The sequence below is a fragment of the Anabrus simplex genome, chromosome 10 (assembly GCF_040414725.1).
Source record: "Anabrus simplex isolate iqAnaSimp1 chromosome 10, ASM4041472v1, whole genome shotgun sequence".
NCBI lineage: Eukaryota > Metazoa > Arthropoda > Insecta > Orthoptera > Tettigoniidae > Anabrus > Anabrus simplex.
The window spans coordinates 23,213,131-23,232,460 of NC_090274.1; the positions used below are offsets into that span (position 1 = coordinate 23,213,131).

The 19,330-nt window shown below is 37.9% G+C and overlaps 1 protein-coding gene across 2 annotated transcripts in view; it reads right to left on the minus strand.

The window, feature by feature from the left end:
* Positions 1 to 220: 220 nt before the first annotated feature.
* LOC136882305 (ubiquitin-protein ligase E3B) overlaps positions 221 to 19,330 on the minus strand; it is a 106,546-nt gene continuing 87,436 nt past the window's right edge. For both annotated transcript variants that reach the window (XM_067154880.2, XM_067154879.2), the window contains 3 exons: positions 14,268 to 14,432; positions 14,081 to 14,192; positions 221 to 3,796 (listed from right to left, as the gene is read on the minus strand). In XM_067154880.2, the coding sequence (XP_067010981.1) occupies positions 3,624 to 3,796; positions 14,081 to 14,192; positions 14,268 to 14,432 (450 nt within the window). In that variant the 3' untranslated portion in view covers positions 221 to 3,623. The remainder of the gene's footprint in view (positions 3,797 to 14,080; positions 14,193 to 14,267; positions 14,433 to 19,330) is intronic.

Below are 19,330 nucleotides of genomic sequence, written 5' to 3' on the forward strand. Positions count from 1 at the left end.
ATCTACTGGAATGAGGCAGACGTATTTGAGGACTTATAATACCAATATAGTTGGTCCGTTATGGACATTATAAATTTTCCAGCTAACTCATTCCCGGTTGCCAGCATTTTGCCCCAGTATGCTAAGTTGAGCTCATCACTTGGTGAATAGCACACCCACCAAGACGCGTAGCTGTGCATATCATGGAGGCCACTGTGTAGGCTACTTGAAGCCACCAGCAGTGCCAATACACTACGAGAGACATTGTCTCATATGCAAAAATTGAAAGTAGCCTACAAGTAGCCTACACAGTGGCCTCCATGGTATGCACAGCCATGCGTCTTGGTGGGTGGATGAGCCCAACTTAGCACACTGGGGCAAAATGCTGGCAACCAGGAATGAGTTAGTTGGAAAATTTATAATGTCCAATAATGGATCAACTATATTGGTATTATAAATTTAGTCATTCGGAACAAATATTTCAAATATTTCTTTATCATTTTTTAGGACTTAGTCGGGATGGAGCTCAGAAGCCAATGCTCTACCACCTAAGCCACTCAACCCATCCTTTCTCTTCTCCCAGCTCAGTATGTCACTTCTCTTCTGCCTTAAATAAGTTTCATATATTTTTCCAACATTTTTGTGAATGGTTTGTTGGTATTCAAATATCCAAGTCAGTATTACAAAGAAATTCAAATATTAACCTAAATCATTATTTTGGTAACTTATCCACAATTGAACACTAACTTAAAGAACTTACATATCTGGTGCTGTCATGGGACACATACAACAAACTACCAGCTTCTACTTTTACAAGCCATTACGGCATTTACTTGAAACAGAATTGAAAATAAAATCTATCATAACATAAAAGCATCAACATTACATGACTGACTATTATTAGCTGTCTCTTCTGCTGCCACACATCTCTGCTAGATGGCATTACGGCCACAATTATACAAAAATCTATTATGGCTATGAGAACTAGTATATATATTCTTTTATTTGTAAAAAGGTTTGGAAAAAGGAGCAATTCATTTTTTACAAGTTGTTTTACGATGCAACGACGCAGATAGTTCTTATGGCGACGATGGGATAGGAAAGGACTAGGAATGGGAAGGAAGTGGATGTGGCCTTAATTAAGGAACAGCCAAAGCATTTGCCTGGTGTGAAAACTGGAAACCACGGAAAACTGTCTCCAGGGCTACCGACAGTGGGGTTTGAACCCACTATCTCCCGAATAAAAGGAACTAAATGGAAAACTGAGTCATCCTGTAAAACTGGCCCCAAGAGATTAAGCATAAATACTGATAGGAGAATTGCAATACAAAATTTCGACTTGAATAAAATAAAACGTCCACATCTGCCAGTCTGTGTAAGTCACACGACTGGTCAACGGAGAGCAGCAGACAGTTATGTGTACAGGTCCCACGACAGCCAGCTCCGATCCAAAAACACATTCACACATCTACATCCTCATTTATTAAAACCTTTTTAGAATCTATTTGATATATCACAGCTTAGTCCAGCTACATACAAACACTTGACATTTACAAGACAGGCACAGATTGTCCCCTTCATTTTAAGACTTAAAAGGCTCATCTAGTCCACGTTTATTACAGCGTAATAATTCTCTACAACAAAAGAGGAACAAACTACCTCTTTTTTTTTTTTTTTTTCACCCCCTGAGAAATTATAATGAGAAGTACTTATTATCTTTAGTTTTAAGCAGGGGAAAATATAGCAAAATATGCTATTCTTAAATGGATGAATGTTGTAAATAAAAAATAAATGGATATAAAATTTTGCAATACTTTTTTTAATGAATACATATTATGGGGTTTTATACTGTAATACCATACCATTTAGAAAGCTTCCAACTCTTACCATGTAATGAGAAGCTCAGGATCGGAGACAGACAGCTGTATCTTCCACGATATTCCGGGAGAAACACTGAATTGTTTCCTTTCCTAATAATTGATAGTTCCTAGTACAGAGTACTTGTGTAATTACACATCCTTCCCTATAGGAACAATGCAAATCACATTCGTGCCCCAATTTGAAATCAAAGGACTATGTACCCCCCTTTTGAAACTAACCTTGTCAGTTGTACATTTCTGCATCCAAGAACTAGGATTCAGAAGGTGTTTCTATTTGATCATGTTTGAAAATCTGTTGATTCTAGAGTGAATGAAGACCCCTGGAGCAGATTATGAAATATACCACTCAGAAAATAAACTGCCATTACAATCTCTTAGGTTATGCAATCGATTTCATATACTAGGATTGCAGTTTTTATCCATGAAACTATTCCTCATATTTAATGTTGAAATCACTGAAATTACTGCAAGAATCCCTTCTTAGCTGAATGTCTGTAATTTAGTCTTTGATACTAAGCTGCTCATATCTCAAAATTATTCAAAATCAATACTACTTCAAAGAAAATTCAAAATCTCTTGCTGGTGTGATAAAGTTTCCTTGATCCCGGCTGAGTGGCCTTCCAGTGCTGAGGTCGAGTTAACTCAATTCGAACGCCGTACTCTTAGTGCTGCCATCAAAAAAACCTGATTTACTTGAAACATTTCTGTGATCCCTCTCCTATCTTTTTGAGTACTTAGTTTCTTTGTTTATGAAAAGGTGACAGTGGAATAAATAAATTTACCTTCTGTTACTTGGATGAAAACACTCTACCGTGCATCACTGCATCCATATATGACCATGGTATGCCTCCCAAGGAATTTTTTTCCCTTTCTTTGGGAGAGATTAATTTGGAGATTGATTTTGATGGCAGCAAAAGTGATGCAAGAAATGTTGGGGAAATTCTGGAAAGTGATAGTGTTGATGAAGTACCGTGGGATAGAGAGAGAAGTAGTCGTGAAGTTGATGCGCCTTCCACACGATCTGACAACGAGTTTGTACCAGGAGCCCAAACCAGGTAGGTTGTATATTAATTTGACACCAGAATCTCCAGAACTAGAGTATTTTTTTATTTTATTTTTTTGTGAATGAGAAAATGTTAAAGAAATCTGCCTCCAGAGGATATGTACCTACTAAAACTAGTCCCAACTCTGGCTAAAGGAGGATGTTTCCTGTAAAGATGAGAGAGCTGATCACCTAAGCTCAGTGCTACACAGAGCAGAGGGAGGCAGCCGCTAGAGTGTGTTGGCCAACCCCAGCACCACTCGAAGCAAAATTATTAAAAGCAAAGAAAGTTAGCAAACTGGAAAGATAAGAAAATGACAAACTGATGAGAACATTATACAAGAGAGCCAGAACACTTCCTGGGGGAGAGACAAGAAGAAAGAATGGTAAACTCTAAAATTCCTCGACACTGTGCGGTACAAGACAATTGGATTAAGCAAGTAAGAAATGAACATTACGGATGAAACTGACACATTTTAAAAACAGGCAGTTGAGGGTAAGCCAAACAATCCAGCACTGGGGACACACAACCTCATTTGAGAACCTAGCAGTGAAAAGGCTTTTAAGTATTAAGTTCCATTACGTGTATGACATTAAAACAGTATAAATTTTAAGAGCGTGGCGTGTGCCTTTTAAGTCTTAAACACAGACCTGATTAACAAAAATACATACATTCATTTCCCAAAGAATAAAACAATAAAAACAGTGGAAGGTGGCAGGTACTAAGACAGTTCGAAGCCTGTGTTGCTGGTTACGGCATAGCGCAGCTTCTCTCTCAACGTGCTCTTCTTCTGGTAGTTAGGCAACTTGAGCAGATTGAAACACGTCGAAGACGTTGGCAGTCGGTTCTGTGGGTCTTTCTTCCTAATGGTGAAGAAGCCCCGGATTACACTACCTAATGAATATACCAGTAAATGCGATAAAATGAGAGAGAATTTTTTAACCCAGTAAAGTCAGTACAGAAACACATTTATGGGCAGCATAGTGAACCAGGTAAAGGAATGGTGATATAACAGGCAAGTACTCTATAAACATTTTTCGTCCTATTCCTTTTATTTTTCGACACCCAATTAACACAAGCTTGAAGAATAAGTACCGTACTGTGATGTCTTCAATCAGTTAAAATAAAAAATATAATTTGTTTTTCTAATTCAAGCAAACTGTATTCAGGGATTCCTATTAAAACACCAGCCAATATATAGAAATTTATTGATGCAATGTAATTAATTTATTAAATATTAAACAATTACATGCTATCATTTTTAACAATATGAATGCTGGTAATTTCATCATAAGCAATAAGTTTTTAAGTGAGCAACAGCCATTTCCATAAGCTACGTATCACGATGCAAATTTTTGTTTATGTGATTCTGTACTAAATTATTTCAAACCACAAACCTAAGAAAGCAAAACTTCACCTAATGTTTTAGCAGAATTGTGACGTAATTCTAATTTGATGATGTATAGCAATTATGACTGTCAATTTTAATTTTGTTGTACAACTTTACTGTAACATTCAAATGTTTCTATATCATGACTTGTCAATTTTGCACATAGTTTTTGGCTTAAGATGATCTAATGGGAAGATCGAAACTAGTCCCAATTTAATGAAGCTCTTATATTAACAAAGTATTGAAGAGGTGGAACCATTTTTAGCTTTTAAATTTGCTGGTAATTTGACAATTTAAAATGCCTAACGAGCTAGAATGTTTTTAATGTTTCCAGTCGATGAAATTAAATTGTGGCGATGAAATTAAATTGTGGTTTCCTTCTGGAAACTTAATTTTCGATTATTAAAATATATGCTATACAAAAATCAAGACTGCATATCTACAGCAGAATAAGCAATGAGCTCGTCGGGAGCTGAGAAGAGATGGACGTAGAAGAACTGGGATTGATGAGAAGAGAGCCTATTTATTTGAAGACGGCAGTGTATGAAGATGTGGACACTGTCCTTGTCCTTTTGTTTCCGTGTTTGTCCTTGCCTCCTCTTTCTGTTGCTCTCTCTTCCCACACTAACCTCTCATTATGTTTATCCTATTATGTGCTCTTTTCAATGTCCCTGTTTTTCTGATAAAACATAGATTTATCTTTGGTTACTTAACCTTTTTAGTGCCAGGCAAAAATGTAAAAGTGAGGTCTTAAAGTGCCAGGCTGTGTTAATGGAAAATGTAGACTTTCAGAAAGAAAAAAAAATGTAACTCCTCTGTTTTTAAAGATATGAAAACAAAACTTAATCAGGGAGTGCAAAACATAGTCATCTAAATTTAGGATAACTTTCAGATCATTATAAAATATATTCCTCATGTTATTAATTAATTAAACTAATGTATTCAGGAAAATAAAAGTTGGAAAATTTGATTAATCCTATTACCACATGCTTACAAATGGAGTAAAAACGAACAGTGGAGGGCACACATACATAATACAAGAACCATGAAACGCATTTTGTTTGTTCTAAAAAATTTGCAGGTGTGTCAAAAATCTAAAATTCTAAAATCTAGCATATTGAAAAAAAACCACTAACAATGGCAATCACACAAGAAAAGACAATTAAATGACAGTGAAAATAAACAGCTGTATAACTAATGACTGGTGAGTCAAGTTGTGACCTCTCGGACTTCGTGGACAGTGATTATGATCTTGGTGACAAATCAAGTGCAGATTTCACCTCAGAAAATGAATTACCTGTGCAGAGTGCAACTGTACATAACAAAGCAAGTGATAGTGATGATGCTGATACTAATAGTGACTGGGAAGAAAGGAATGTTGACCAGGACAATCCTGCACAGGGGTTAAAAGTCAGGTTGTGAGTTTCACAAATAGGAAAAGTCCTCTCAGTTTTAATTACTGCATTGATGGTGTGAAAGTTCCCTTTGGGGATCATTGTAAGTACCTAGGTCTTAATATAAGGAAAGATCTTCATCAGGGTAATCACATAAATATGATTGTAAATAAAGGGTACAGATCTCTGCACATGGTTATGAGGGTATTTAGGGGTTGTAGTACGGATGAAAAAACAACACATCAACTTAATCAGATGAATTAAGTGTTGAGATGATCAAAGCACTAGGAGAGGTAGGACAACAGTGGATGTACAGGGTACTAAATAGAATCTGGAAATAGAATGTAATACCCAATGACTGGAAGCAAGGAGTCATCATCCCATTGTTGAAAAAAGGTGACAGAAAGAAATGTACCAACTACAGAGGTATAACTCTGCTGTCACATGGCCTCAAAATCTACGAATCCCTCCTTGAGAACAGGATTAGAAAATATGTTGAACCTACACTTGAGGAGGAACAACATGGATTTAGACCTCATAGATCAACTATAGACCTCATTTTTGCCACCAGAATGCTCTATGAGAAGTATTGGGAGAAAGGTAAAACACTTATAACTGTTTCTCTGGACATCGAGAAAGCATATGACCATGTACCACGCAGGCATATATGGGAATGTTTGAGACATAAGAAAGTGCCCGATGACATCATAGCACGAGTACACGATTATATGATGAAACCAAGTGTTGTGTCCAGGTCCAGGATGGAAGGTCAGGTTGGTTTGAAACGAAGAGTAGAGTCCAGCAAGGAAGTTGTTTTCCACCACTTCTCTTCATAATCATAATGGATGAAGTTTTAAAAGCGGTTAAGACAAAGGATCCAACTACTAATGCCCTGGTTTTTGCCGATGATGTAATGGTATGGGGTGAGACAGAAGCGGAAGTACAAACTAGACTAGATCTCTGGCATGAAGCTTTTACAACCTTTGGTCTCAAAATCAGCAAAACGAAGACAGTTGGCTTGGTGATGAGTAGAAACTCTCCAACTGTTCATCTAAGAATTGGAGATGAGGAGATGGATATTGTAGACAACTTCCAGTATTTAGGTAGTGTTCTGTCATCAGACAATACCATACATCAAGAGATTAGTAACAGAATACAGAAAGCTTCCAAATTCTATCACGTTGTACGTCAAATACTTTGGGATGAAACATTTCCGTTAGTTTCCAAGATCAGCTTGTATAAAATATATCTAGTACCTATACTGACGTATGGCCTGGAAGAAGCAACACTTACTGGACCAACAAAGAGTCGTCTTCAGACAACAGAAATGAAGTTTCTCCATTCTTGTCTACAAAAAACAAAAATAGATAAAATAAGGAATGTGGATATCTGACAACAGCTTGGATTGGAAAGAAGCTTGCTGGAGACTCTAGAAGTGAAGAGATTGCAATGGTATGGTCACATGAAGAGAATGAATCCGCACAAGACTCCTCGAACATACTTTGACCACAATGCTCCTGGGAAGAGACCAAGAGGAAGACCTCGTGATGTTTGGGAAAAACAAATAATGAAGGACCTTGAAATTAGGGATGCGAACTGGTGTCGCATATATGAGCAGATAGAACAAACTGGAGGAGGCTCGCACACAACCGCACCTGGCTTGCTGGAGCGAAGAAATGATGATGATGATGATGATGATGATGATGATGATGATGATGATGATGATGGAGTAAGGATGTAAAGGAGAGGGCATATAAGTCTCTGGTAAGACCCCAACTATAGTATGGTTCCAGTGTATGGGATCCTCACCAGGATTACTTGATTCAAAGGAATCCAAAGAAAAGCAGCTTGATTTGTTCTGGGTGATTTCTGACAAAAGAGTAGCATTACAAAAATGTTGCAAAGTTTGGGCTAGAAAGACTTGGGGGAAAGGAGACGAGCTGCTCGACTAAGGGGTATGTAAATACAAAGTATGTTACAAGTGTTATTTTAATATCCACCTATTCAATACAAAGAGATCTAGTAAATTAAGAATTAAATCTTATCATAAAAGGTTACAAGGGACATGTTTCGGCCATTTTTAGGGCATCATCAGCCTCAAACTCAAACTTGTAAGGTGAATAATCAGGATCCTGATTGTTCTTACAAATCGTAAGAGGATATCAATATAGGTGTTTGTCTAACATAAAATTATAAGAATGTCCATGGTTAAAACCATAGTATCAAGCTGCATGTCATAAGTTCACGAGATTACACTCTCCGGAGCATTGAGTCAATGCGCCAAAAACCTGTTGAGCGTGGAGGGATAAACAGCTCAATCTATATATCTAGGGGTCACACTGGATAGAACATCGTCCTATAAACTACATCTCCAGAATGTTTCTGCAAAATTAAGAACTCGCAACAACATAATTCATAAACTATGTAGAACAACTTGAGGATCTACAGCTGCAACTCTGCTATGCTCAACTCTAGGGTTGACGTATTCGACTGCCAAATACTGTGCTGCTGTCTGACTAAAGTCATTTCACAGATACTCAACTGAACACCACATTGCGTCTTATCACCGGCACAATCAAAGCTACTCCCGTACAGTGGTTACCAGTGTTAAGTCATATTCCTTCTCTAGATCTCAAACATAAAGATATAAGAATATTTACGAGATAAGAATTTCATATTGTTCTGTATTGAAGTGAGTTCAATATTAAGTTAAAAGAAGGTATATAATGGTTCCACCTTAAGAAATGTAGGTTTACATTTCTATTTAATTAAAACTGGTACCGGTTTCGACCAGTATTCATGGTCATCATCAGCCAATTACAAATAAGTGTAAAACAACGCACAGTGCTCCTTAAAGATTTTAGTGCTTTGCTAGCAGAAACCAAACAGAATTATTTAAACTTCGCATTTTATTTTTCTATACATTGTTTTACACTTATTTGTAATTGGCTGATGATGACCATGAATAAATGAAACCAGTACCAATTTTAATTAAAAAGGAATGTAAACTTACATTTCTTATTTTAATAGTATTGAAAGGTGGAACCATTATATACCTTCTTTTAAGATATAAGAATTCAACAAAATAATGAACAATCCAGAATTGCCTATGCATGAAGATATCAGTGATGAAAAAACTGATCGCCTGCGATCAAGAAAACCACCAACAAGAGATGCCATGAACTTGAAGAACAGCAACTACCAAACTTCCATTGAATGGCAGAAGAGACTCAACGACAAATACTACCCAACATTGCCTCCTGTGAAGAAGATGCCACCACTTGGTTTAAACCTCCCTCATAGACTGTGGTCTACACGGATCAGGTTCGAACCAACCACGGGAATTGTGCAGGCTTCCATTACAAGTGGAACAGAATTTCAACGCCTGACTGTGACTGCGGTGCTACACAACACACGATCTAGCACATCATCACCAACTGTACGACAAGAAAGTATAATGACAGTGCTAGTGACTTTGCTCTTGCAATCCAAGAAATTATAGACTACTCCAAAATTTAGATATATGTATATAGAAGTGTAGATCCTACCCATGACAGACACTGTATCTCTAGCCATACACTAAATAAAAATAAATATCTAGTAGTTTTTGCTAGTGGTTTAACGCTGCACTAACTCATCAAAGGTTTCTGGTGATGAAAATAAATGCCTAAAAAGCTTGAAACTTTTTAACATTTGCAGTCAATGAAATTAAATTCTGGTTTCCTTCTGAGAACTTAATTTTTTTTTAATGATTTAGATAAATGCTATACAAAAATGAAGACTGCATATTGTCCCCTTCAAATTTGGCATAAAAGTAATATTTTAATATCTACGAGTGTAAGAATATTATTTCATCAGCAAGAGCGGAAATTTTTCCCAACTCCGTGTTACAGAGAGATGAGCTCGCTCGAAACCGGAATTTCCAAGCGAGGGGAGAACAGTGGATTTTTTGTGTGTCAGACTGCCAGCTGCCTGCCACGTGACCTACAGGAAGAAACCAAGGCTGCCCGATCGATACGATCAAGGTCGTTCTACACCTGACAGTATTCCAATTAAAATGTAACAGCCTATCAGGTGTAAGTCATTGACCAATCACAGACGATTACGGCGACACACCCTTATCTTAAGACAATTATATAGTGGTGTTTCCGAAAGGAACTGTCTCTTTCTGATTTGAGCTTTTCTTTGGTCTGCGCCTCTTTCTTTGACTGTCTTGGGAATTCAACGCCGACGTTCACATTGCAGACATTCTTGGGTTTGATCATTCAGCAGAACAGACTCATTACATATTCTAAATCTACGAGTTTGGCAGATTTACGGAAGAAGATACGTATTATTCAGAAATATCATTCATCGTGTGTGTACTGGGCACATCTTAAAACTTATTTGTCAGTTTCAGCTCCTTCTACTTGGGAAGAAAGAAGAGGAAGACTACGTGTGGATCGAGACAAATTCAAGATGCCAATACACCAGCAAGAGGAAGTCTACTACTATTCCATGTCCGTCCTCGCAGCTACAATGGCATTCTAAAATGTGAGGCAATTTCCGACATGGAGAAGACGGCGATCGACGGTGGGTGACCTACATCATGTCCAGGGTCATTGGCCAAAATCCAGTTTCATCAATCACTTAAGTATAATATTATAATTTATATCTGTTCATCTTTGTAAACACAATGTAGACATAATGCTTCCTTATTCATTTGGCATAATTTTCTTCTAGTCTTACAGTAGTTTGCTATTTCATTTCTTCTTTCCATGGTGTAAGGTAGTTAGTTATTGTGTGTGAATGGTTTCTATTAGTTAGTGTTGGGTGAGTGTCTTCGATATTTATTCTGACTGTCCCAATTCAACAGTATAGGAGTGATTTAAAATAATTGACCTCTCCGATAAGGATAATTTAATTTTGAAATAATTTGTAAATTTATTTTGAAGTCATGTGGGACAGATTATCGGTACGTTTCATTACGCCGAATTTCCCTAGACGTTATTACGATCTTTATGTGGATTTCAAACGTGTTAGTGTCATCTGGTAACTTTATCGAACTTTAGCTTACGCGGATTTGTGATCTCGCACATTTGATAATAATAATAATAATAATAATAATAATAATAATAATAATAATAATAATAATAATAATAATAATAATTTAAACTTCATCACGGGTTAAATATGGAAATAAGGATCATGAGTGTAAATATTGTTTGTTCTTGTGTGAAATATTAATATGTGCTCTTGTAGGGTAAATGTGAGCCTGGAAGACGGCCGAATCTTGACGGATTATTTGTTATAGACTTGGGAATGGATCAGTTATTATGTGTTTGACTTGTGAATCCATTTATTGAGTCTCATGTGAAGAGAATATGTTGCTGAACATAATTTCTTCGAGTGGAGCATGTGTTAGTAGATAGCCATGATATTATTATTATAATAATAGTGTCGTAACTCATGAACCATAAACGCGTATTTTTATATTTGACCTGCGTTATGTGCGTTTATATATGATAATTTTCCGATGATATCTATCACTGATATTCTCATGAACATCGTTGTTGAACCTAGTCTCTTTAGTTGAGTGATAATCCTGACATCATCACGTTCCTAATTGTTGTAATGGTATTTCTTTAACCGATACAGTCATCAGAAATTTTCCATGACTTAGATTAAAATTTAAATATAATAAGCAAGGACTAGAAATCGTCATAAATATTATAAAGTGTTACCGTGTACCCTAGCGTGAATGTTGTATGTGTGATTAGTCATTAATTCTATGAATTGTGATATTCCTCATAACTACAATTTGACTCGATCTCTGGTTCGTTGCGTGTGTTCTGATTAATATACCGTTATTTGTGTTGCTCAGATTTTGTTGAGAAGTGAATCTTTAGTGGATTTTATTCCAAAATTAGATAGAGTAGGGTTTAATGTCTTAGAAAAAAATGAATAAGCAAGGGTCATGTCCGAGGACAGGAGTCACGAACGATTTATTGTAAAACCTACAAAGCTAAAAATTCTCAATGAGTGTAACATTGAAGAAGGATACTGCGTTAATTTATGTAATTATTAGGGGGGAAATTTGAGACAATAATTATGAAGAAAATTTTCATTTTATGAAGTTAAAGTCTGAGGAAGGAATGTTGAATGGAATTTCGACAGGAAAATTTTATTTAAATTTTTCTCATTAAACAGAAAGGGATAATTTAACCGCTGACGATTAATGAATCAGAGAATTATTTATTAAAAATTTTAATTTGAAATTAATCCTGTTATCATTAGAGGAAGGTCTTCTCATAAATTACGTTTATTATTTTATTATATTAGATGTAGGCTAATATTCGTCTATACATTTACAGAAAACTATATCAGCAGAATTGTGGGAAGAATAATTCCGTTGTAATGAAAATACCGGCAGAGAAGATAATTTAAAATTCCAAGATTTTGTTCAATTTTAAAGTTTGTTGTTAAGAGTGCTTAGTTGTAATAAATGTTAAAACCTTGTATTTTGTGTTGATTTTATTGTCGCTAGTCCTTATATCTATCCCTGCCCTTAAAAATTTTGCAAAGCCCAAAAACGAACAGTCTGCGACTGAGACTCTCGTTCTACGGCTGAGTAGCCAGGTAATAAGGGGGCAATATCTACAGCTGAACAGTAAACAAGACAGAAACGAGCTCGTCTGTTGAAGTGTTTAGCTAAACGATCACAACCTGTTGTTAATCTTAAGTTGGTCAGTGCTCCCTTTGTCTGTTAGTTGCTGAATAACTACCAGTTTTCTTGTATAACTTCCCACATTTTTTGTTTTGATTCAATCACTGATTCTGTTTCACAAGTTTCATAATATTTCTTTGAACAAGCTTTTTTAGTGTTTCAAGCGGGATGGTTTTTTGATTGAGGCGTACTTGTGCTCCCTTTATGGCTAGCAACCATGGTCTTACAGTACAGCACCAGCATTTGCCTGGTGTGAAAATGCAAAACCATGGAAAACCAATTTCAGGGCTGCTGACAGTGGGATCCAACCCCATCGTCTCCTGAATGCAAGTTCACAGATCAACTCTCCCTTCCCCTCTGTTACTCAGCCTCTATTACTGCTCTCTTCAGTAGCCCAGCTCCTCTCCTTTCAACAACTGTGCCATCACTCTGCTGAAGGTCAGTTCACCTCTTTTCCCTTATCTTTCTTTTGTCTATGTACATTTATATCCCGCCTAATTTGGCTTTCAATCTTTTTGTCAGGTCTCCACGTTTCCATACTGAACTGGGAATTATAACGTTGATTCAAATTATGATCTTCACATGATCACACTGTTGGCTTCGGAACCACCCAAATTAAGCCTAACCGAGCTCGATAGCTGCAGTCGCTTAAGTGCGGCCAGTATCCAGTAATCGGAAGATAGTGGGTTCGAGCCCCACTGTCGACAGCCCTAAAGATGGTTTTCCGTGGTTTCCCATTTTCACACCAGGCAAATGCCAGGGCTGTAGCTTAATTAAGACCACGGCCGCTTCCTTCCAATTCCTAGACCTTTCCTTTCCCATCGTCGCCATAAGACCTATCTGTGTCAGTGCGACGTAAAGCAAATAGCAAAAAAATTCAGCCTGTTAATTACCACAACTTAAGAAAACAAGGTTTATCCTTCCCACTGATAACACATGTTACCTTATGATCTATGCATCTCAAGCTGGGCTATTCTCTTGTGTATCAAGACTCAACAACTGGGATACCTTCTCAAATTTATACTTTACAGTCAGACGCACCCCATCATTTTAACTTGTTATAATCTAACGGTGACATTATAGGTGCTGTCATGTGTTTTAGATGGTCATAAGCACCATACTCTCATCAATTTAACGTTACATTTAAAATCTGTCTTAGTAGGTGCAGTCAAGTGTTTTATAAAATACACCTTATGTTCTATTTTCTCGTGTATCACAACTTCAAAACAACTGGGTTACCTTCTCTGATTTACTATCAACGTTTTAACTTGTTACAATTTAACTTTTAACATTTGTCATTGTATTTGTTGTTATGTGTTTTATATTGTTGTTTGATAAGTTAAGTTTTGCTCAATTGATTCACTGGCTGATGATGACGCGCAGTGAGCGTCGAAACTAGTACCAATATTCTTTAAACGACGTGTGATATATACTCACATTGTATTGAAAAGGTGGACCCTTAACATTTTCATTTACCTTCATTCAGTAATAGCTAGTATTATGCAAGTGAATGTTGATGTGAAGAAAGGGGATTTCATTACCAGGCTTATTCTCTATGTAAACCAAAAGCTTCAAAACAAATGACTTAAAACAGACTGTTAGTTTATTATAATTAAGTTAAATACCTGAGTGGAAGCAGAGGATGAATGTAGATATCATTATTACCTAACAGAAACACCTGAACATACCTATCGTGTCTCCTGTGTCTTCATCGTCTCCCACCTCGACGCAACGGATCGAGAATGGAGGTTCCAAGTGGGCAAAGCCAAGGAGGGGAGGCTTCGAGCAGCTTGTAACAAACTGTTAACGAGAAAAACAATTGGAGAGACTGGAATTCAAACAACACAAAATAAAACTAAGAGTGCTGTAGACTACCTTGAGGAAGAGTCTCTTCTCGTCATCACTGAAGTCCTTGTCGAGGATCTCCCAAAGCCAACAAACGACTCGGTGAGAGTCGTGGAAACCTCCGTAGTACTGCGTGTGTCTGCGTAGATCCCTGAGGTCCAGGGGCACGTTGTCCCCGGAGATGAGACGTTGTAGCTGGAAAATAATGTTAACTGTGAACAACATGCCTCATCCAGAGTAAACCAAATGGAAAACAATCTGCTGTTACATATAGCTTTAATTGGAAATCACATCCATTACATAACTGGTAACTTATAGCATATTAAGTTCAGAATTCAGAACAATTACATAATATTTTCAAATAAATGGTGTTAATAAACAATGTACGCCTACATGGATAGGCCATATTTTTTTTTTTGCTAGTGATTTCACGTCGCACCGACACAGATAGGTCTTATGGCGACGATGGGATAGGAAAGGCCTAGGAGTTGGAAGGAAGCGGCCGTGGCCTTAATGAAGGTACAGCCCCAGCATTTGCCTGGTGTGAACATGGAAAACCACAGAAAACCATCTTCAGGGCTGCTGACAGTGGGATTCGTACCCATTATCTCCCGGATGCAAGCTCACAGCCGCGCACCCCTAACCGCACGGCCAACTCGCCCGGTCATATATTTTCTAGCATCTCAGTATAATTCACATTTATATTATGCTATTATGTTGCTTCTGGGATTTGTTCAAACCAGAAGTTGGTATAAATTTATAATGCTGTGTTGCAAGTAAGGAATTTTTGTTTGTTGGTAATATTCTTATTCTCTTGAGGAGTTCAGCTAAACAATCACAACCTGTTATTAATCGTAAGTTGGTCATTGCTTCCTTCCTCTGTTTGTTGCTGAATAACTGCCAGTTTTCTTGTATATCTCGCCACATTTGTCTTTTGATTCACTTACTAATTCTGTTTCACAAGTTTCATAATATTTCTTTGAACAAGTCTTTTTTTTTTTAGCATTTCAGGCAAGATGGGTTTTTGATTGAGGCATACTTGTGTTCCCTTTATAACTAGTAAGTCAGGTGACTCATTGCCTTCAATAATACTGTTATTGATTTTGGATCCCACTAAACAACCTTTACAGTTTTTGAAGATGCTGAGGTGCCAGAAATTGTTCCACAGGAGTTCTTTTATGTGCCAGTAAATCTACCAACACGGGGCTGAAATATTTCTGTACTTTGAAATACCACCAGAGTGAGCCGGGATTGAACCAGACAACATGGGCTCAGAAAACCAGTCATTGCCTTCAATTCCTACATGAGAAGGTATCCACTGGAACACTATATCCCTGTTTCTTCCCATGAGGTATTTTAGGGCTTGATTCATCAGTCAAGATTGCTGTCTCCAAAGGCTGGTTAAACGAGACAGCCTGAATAACTGCTCAAGAGTTAAATAATGATGATGATGATGATATTGGTTTTATGTCTCACTGTTTTTGGAGATGCAGAAGTGCCAGAATTTAGTCTCACAGGAGTTCTTTAACGTGCCAGTAAATCTACCAAAATGAGGCTGACATACTTGAGCCCCTTTGGGACCGAACCTGCCAACTTGAGCTCAGGAGGCCTGCACTTTACTGCCTGAGCTACCAGCCCAACAGAGTCAATATCACACCCTTTGTGTAATAACTGATTCTATACATAAGGTTGTTAACTGCTAGACATGATAATATAGCTTCTGGGCTTTTACCGTGTCAAGAAAACAGCCTCAAATTCTTTACGTTTCTCATAAGAAAAAGTAGTTTCTCTTCCTTTTTCTTATTCTTTTTGTTTAACATTGCACTAGCACAGTGGAGGTTTTCAGTGACAGAAGGATGGGAACGGGCTAGGACTGGAAAGGTAGTGCCTGTGGCCTTAATTAAGGTACAGTCCAGCATTTGCCTGATATGAAAATGGGAAACCATGGAAAACCATCTTCAGAGCTGCTGACGGTGGAATTCGAATCCACTATCTCCTGTATGTACAGCTGCGCGATCCTAACCACAAGGCCAACACCCTCGGTAATCTTGTTTCTTCTGAAGGCACAGAGCATTGAGCCCAAAAGTTTATTATCATGTCTACAATTACGGGACGTGAAAAGCATCAGTCTAAATATTGTTAAATGCTATTTGAATTGAATATATTTCTGAATCCAAGTTATCAATATTATAACAATCATCTTTCTGAACTTGTGGCCGATGACTTAGATGTTAGGCCGCCGCCACCGCCACCACCACCACCACCACCACCACCACCACCACCGTCATCTCTCTGAACAAATTAGGGCACGTTAACCGCCAAGGAGCAACTGTCACTTAACCTATGCCAAGAAAAGAACTGTGACGTCTTATACATTCAAGAAACTCACACGGATGAACAATAAAGACGTCTAAAGGTCCCAGGAATGATCTTAGCCAGAACGAACCCATACAGAGTACGAAAGTACCATTTTTCTTGAACATGGTCTCAAGGTCGGCTCTGAAGAAACTAATTGAGATTATACCTATGGAACTTCGTAACACCGAGGTCACCTCTGTGTATGAGCCACTTCACCCGATGAGTGCTACGCCCGCCTATAGACGGGCTGACGAGGCTGGTCCAGCAGTGCTACGCCCATCTATAGATCGTGCACAAGAACTTTAATTTCTTTGAGTTTCCCAATTCACTCTCGAGTGCCGATTCGATCTCCGGCATGTTCTGCCATCTATTGGGCATTATGTAGAACTAATTGATCACAACATATAGCTTAGAGAAGTAACTCACAGAGCTTTTTGTAGACATCTGCGGAATTCATCTATGATGTAAACAAACATGGCGGAACAACAAGCTACAGTTGGTCTTACATCGATGTTATTTCGGATCAAAGAATCTTTCAGTTATTAACCACACCGGAAAGTGATGATGAAGATGATTTTAATGAATTGTTAAGCAATTTTGAAAGTGAGGGTGATACAGAGAGTGTTGAAAATATTGTACCTGAGAAAGAAACAGAGCCTCCTTCTAAACAAAAGAAGAAAAACACGGTGAATTCAAAAGCGATTTCATCACTATTTTCGAGGCAGATAGATGACGTTTCTCCACCAGACTTTCAAGTAACTGTGGCAGACTCTGGGAGCCAAGTAGTGTTTGATGACAACCCCAAAGGCATTGATTTTTCTGAAACATTTGCGCCAGTGGAGTTGGTGCAGCTGGTTGAAAGAAAAACAACCGGTGGAAAACATGAGCTCTCACCACATTCCAGGTTTAGAAAGTATTTTAAAATATTCATTTATGTAGGCCTACTTTTACGACGTTACATGTATTAGTTGCTTATAGATTTTAGGAAACCATTTTATTTTGGGCTCTTTACTGGGTATAAATGTGATGTACTCATAGGCACAAAAAGTGTTATTTTGTTTTCTCTCAAAATGATATTGAACATAAGGGTAGGATTTTCCATTTGCATTTATATTTATAAAGAACCAAAATTTATAAACATTTCAAGCTAATCACCCCACTGATAAGTTCAAAATTGAGGCTTCTACAAAAAAAATTACATAGGAAGAAAATCAGCACTGAGATACCAAACGGTCAACTAGTAACTCAGCACTTAAAAGGTTAATGAAGAGTTCTACTTCATTCTACCTGGAAACTTCAGCAGACATGACTGGTCTGTTATATTAGGTGACTTCAACAGCTATAATCACATTTGGGGCTATACCCATGAGGACAAAATTGGCAGAAACACAGGAACTGTCCATCATTCATAACAATACGCTCCCTACCACCTACAACGGTGGAAGAAAGCACAGAGGACACAATCCAGTTCTTCCCTTTGCGAGCAATAGTATTGTTCAGCAATGCTCCAACACCAGTGGGCCCATTCTCATAAAATACACAGCACAGGCCTATCGTCATCGTCGGCCACTACTCATTTCCGAGAATACGTTTTCCTCCTGCAATTCTTATTAAAGTCTGTTGGCCCTGTGGAGATGTCATTGATGACTGATCAAGGCAATCTTCGCACGAAACATGCAGCCACACAGGTCACATCTAAAGGTGGGTTGAGGATGCGGTTGGATATGACGTAGTTTCCGCTTTTCATGGGTTTCAATCCCTTGTCTGCGACGTGCCTGCTCAAACAGTGAAACACTTTCTGCAGTAGCTTCTTCTTCTTCTTCTTGGGGTCTCTTTAAAGTTCCTTTTAGTGTCAACCTCAAAGATCTTTTGCTACCATGTGTTTTCCTTCATCCCCACCTAGTTATACTTGCTCCCTTCACAAAGTTGCAGGTCCTCCTTATTGGGTCTTTTCGGATGTTTCTTCTCTCTTCACCAGGTAATCCCAGTATGGATATTCTGAGTCTTCCCAGTGCCTCACATTCAAAGAGTATGTGTTCAGCTGATTTTGCCGCATCATTACATTTCCTACATATTTTGTCTCTTATTACTCCCATTCTATGTAGGTGCCTTTTAAGATAGCAGTGTCCAGTCAGCAGTCCTACTACCCAACTTATATTTTCTCTGCTGAGTTCCAGCAGTTCCCTAATATGTTTCTTGTTTGGGTTCTTTATGAGTTCTTTCACAAGCCTGCACCCTGGAGCATTTTTCCATTTGTTTCTTTTGTACCCATTTACCTATGTAAAGTCAGGCTTGTCTATAAGAGATCCCACACACTGGTTCTGGGCCCACAAAAGGTGTTTCTGATCCTTTTATTGCCAGTTTATCTGCTTTTCCATTACCTTCTATGTCTGCATGCGCAGTTACCACATTATTTTAACAACATTGTACTCTGAGAGCTTCAGGAGAAATGTATGACAATACCAAACAATTTTAGATGTAACTCGGACAGCTTCAAGTGCCTTAATGGCTGCTTGGCTATCTGTATATATGAAAGTGTTCTTATCTCTGTAGCTCATTTTCATGGTGGCTATCACTTCAGCTTGGAAAACTGTAGTGTGTCTGCCTAGGCTCATTTGGATTGATCTCTCCAGTCTTTCCCCATCGATCCCTCCTCCTGTTCCCTTCACAGTCCTTGAGCTGTCTGTCCACCACACAATATCTTCCCTACCAGTTTTCCATCTATTAATGTCCCA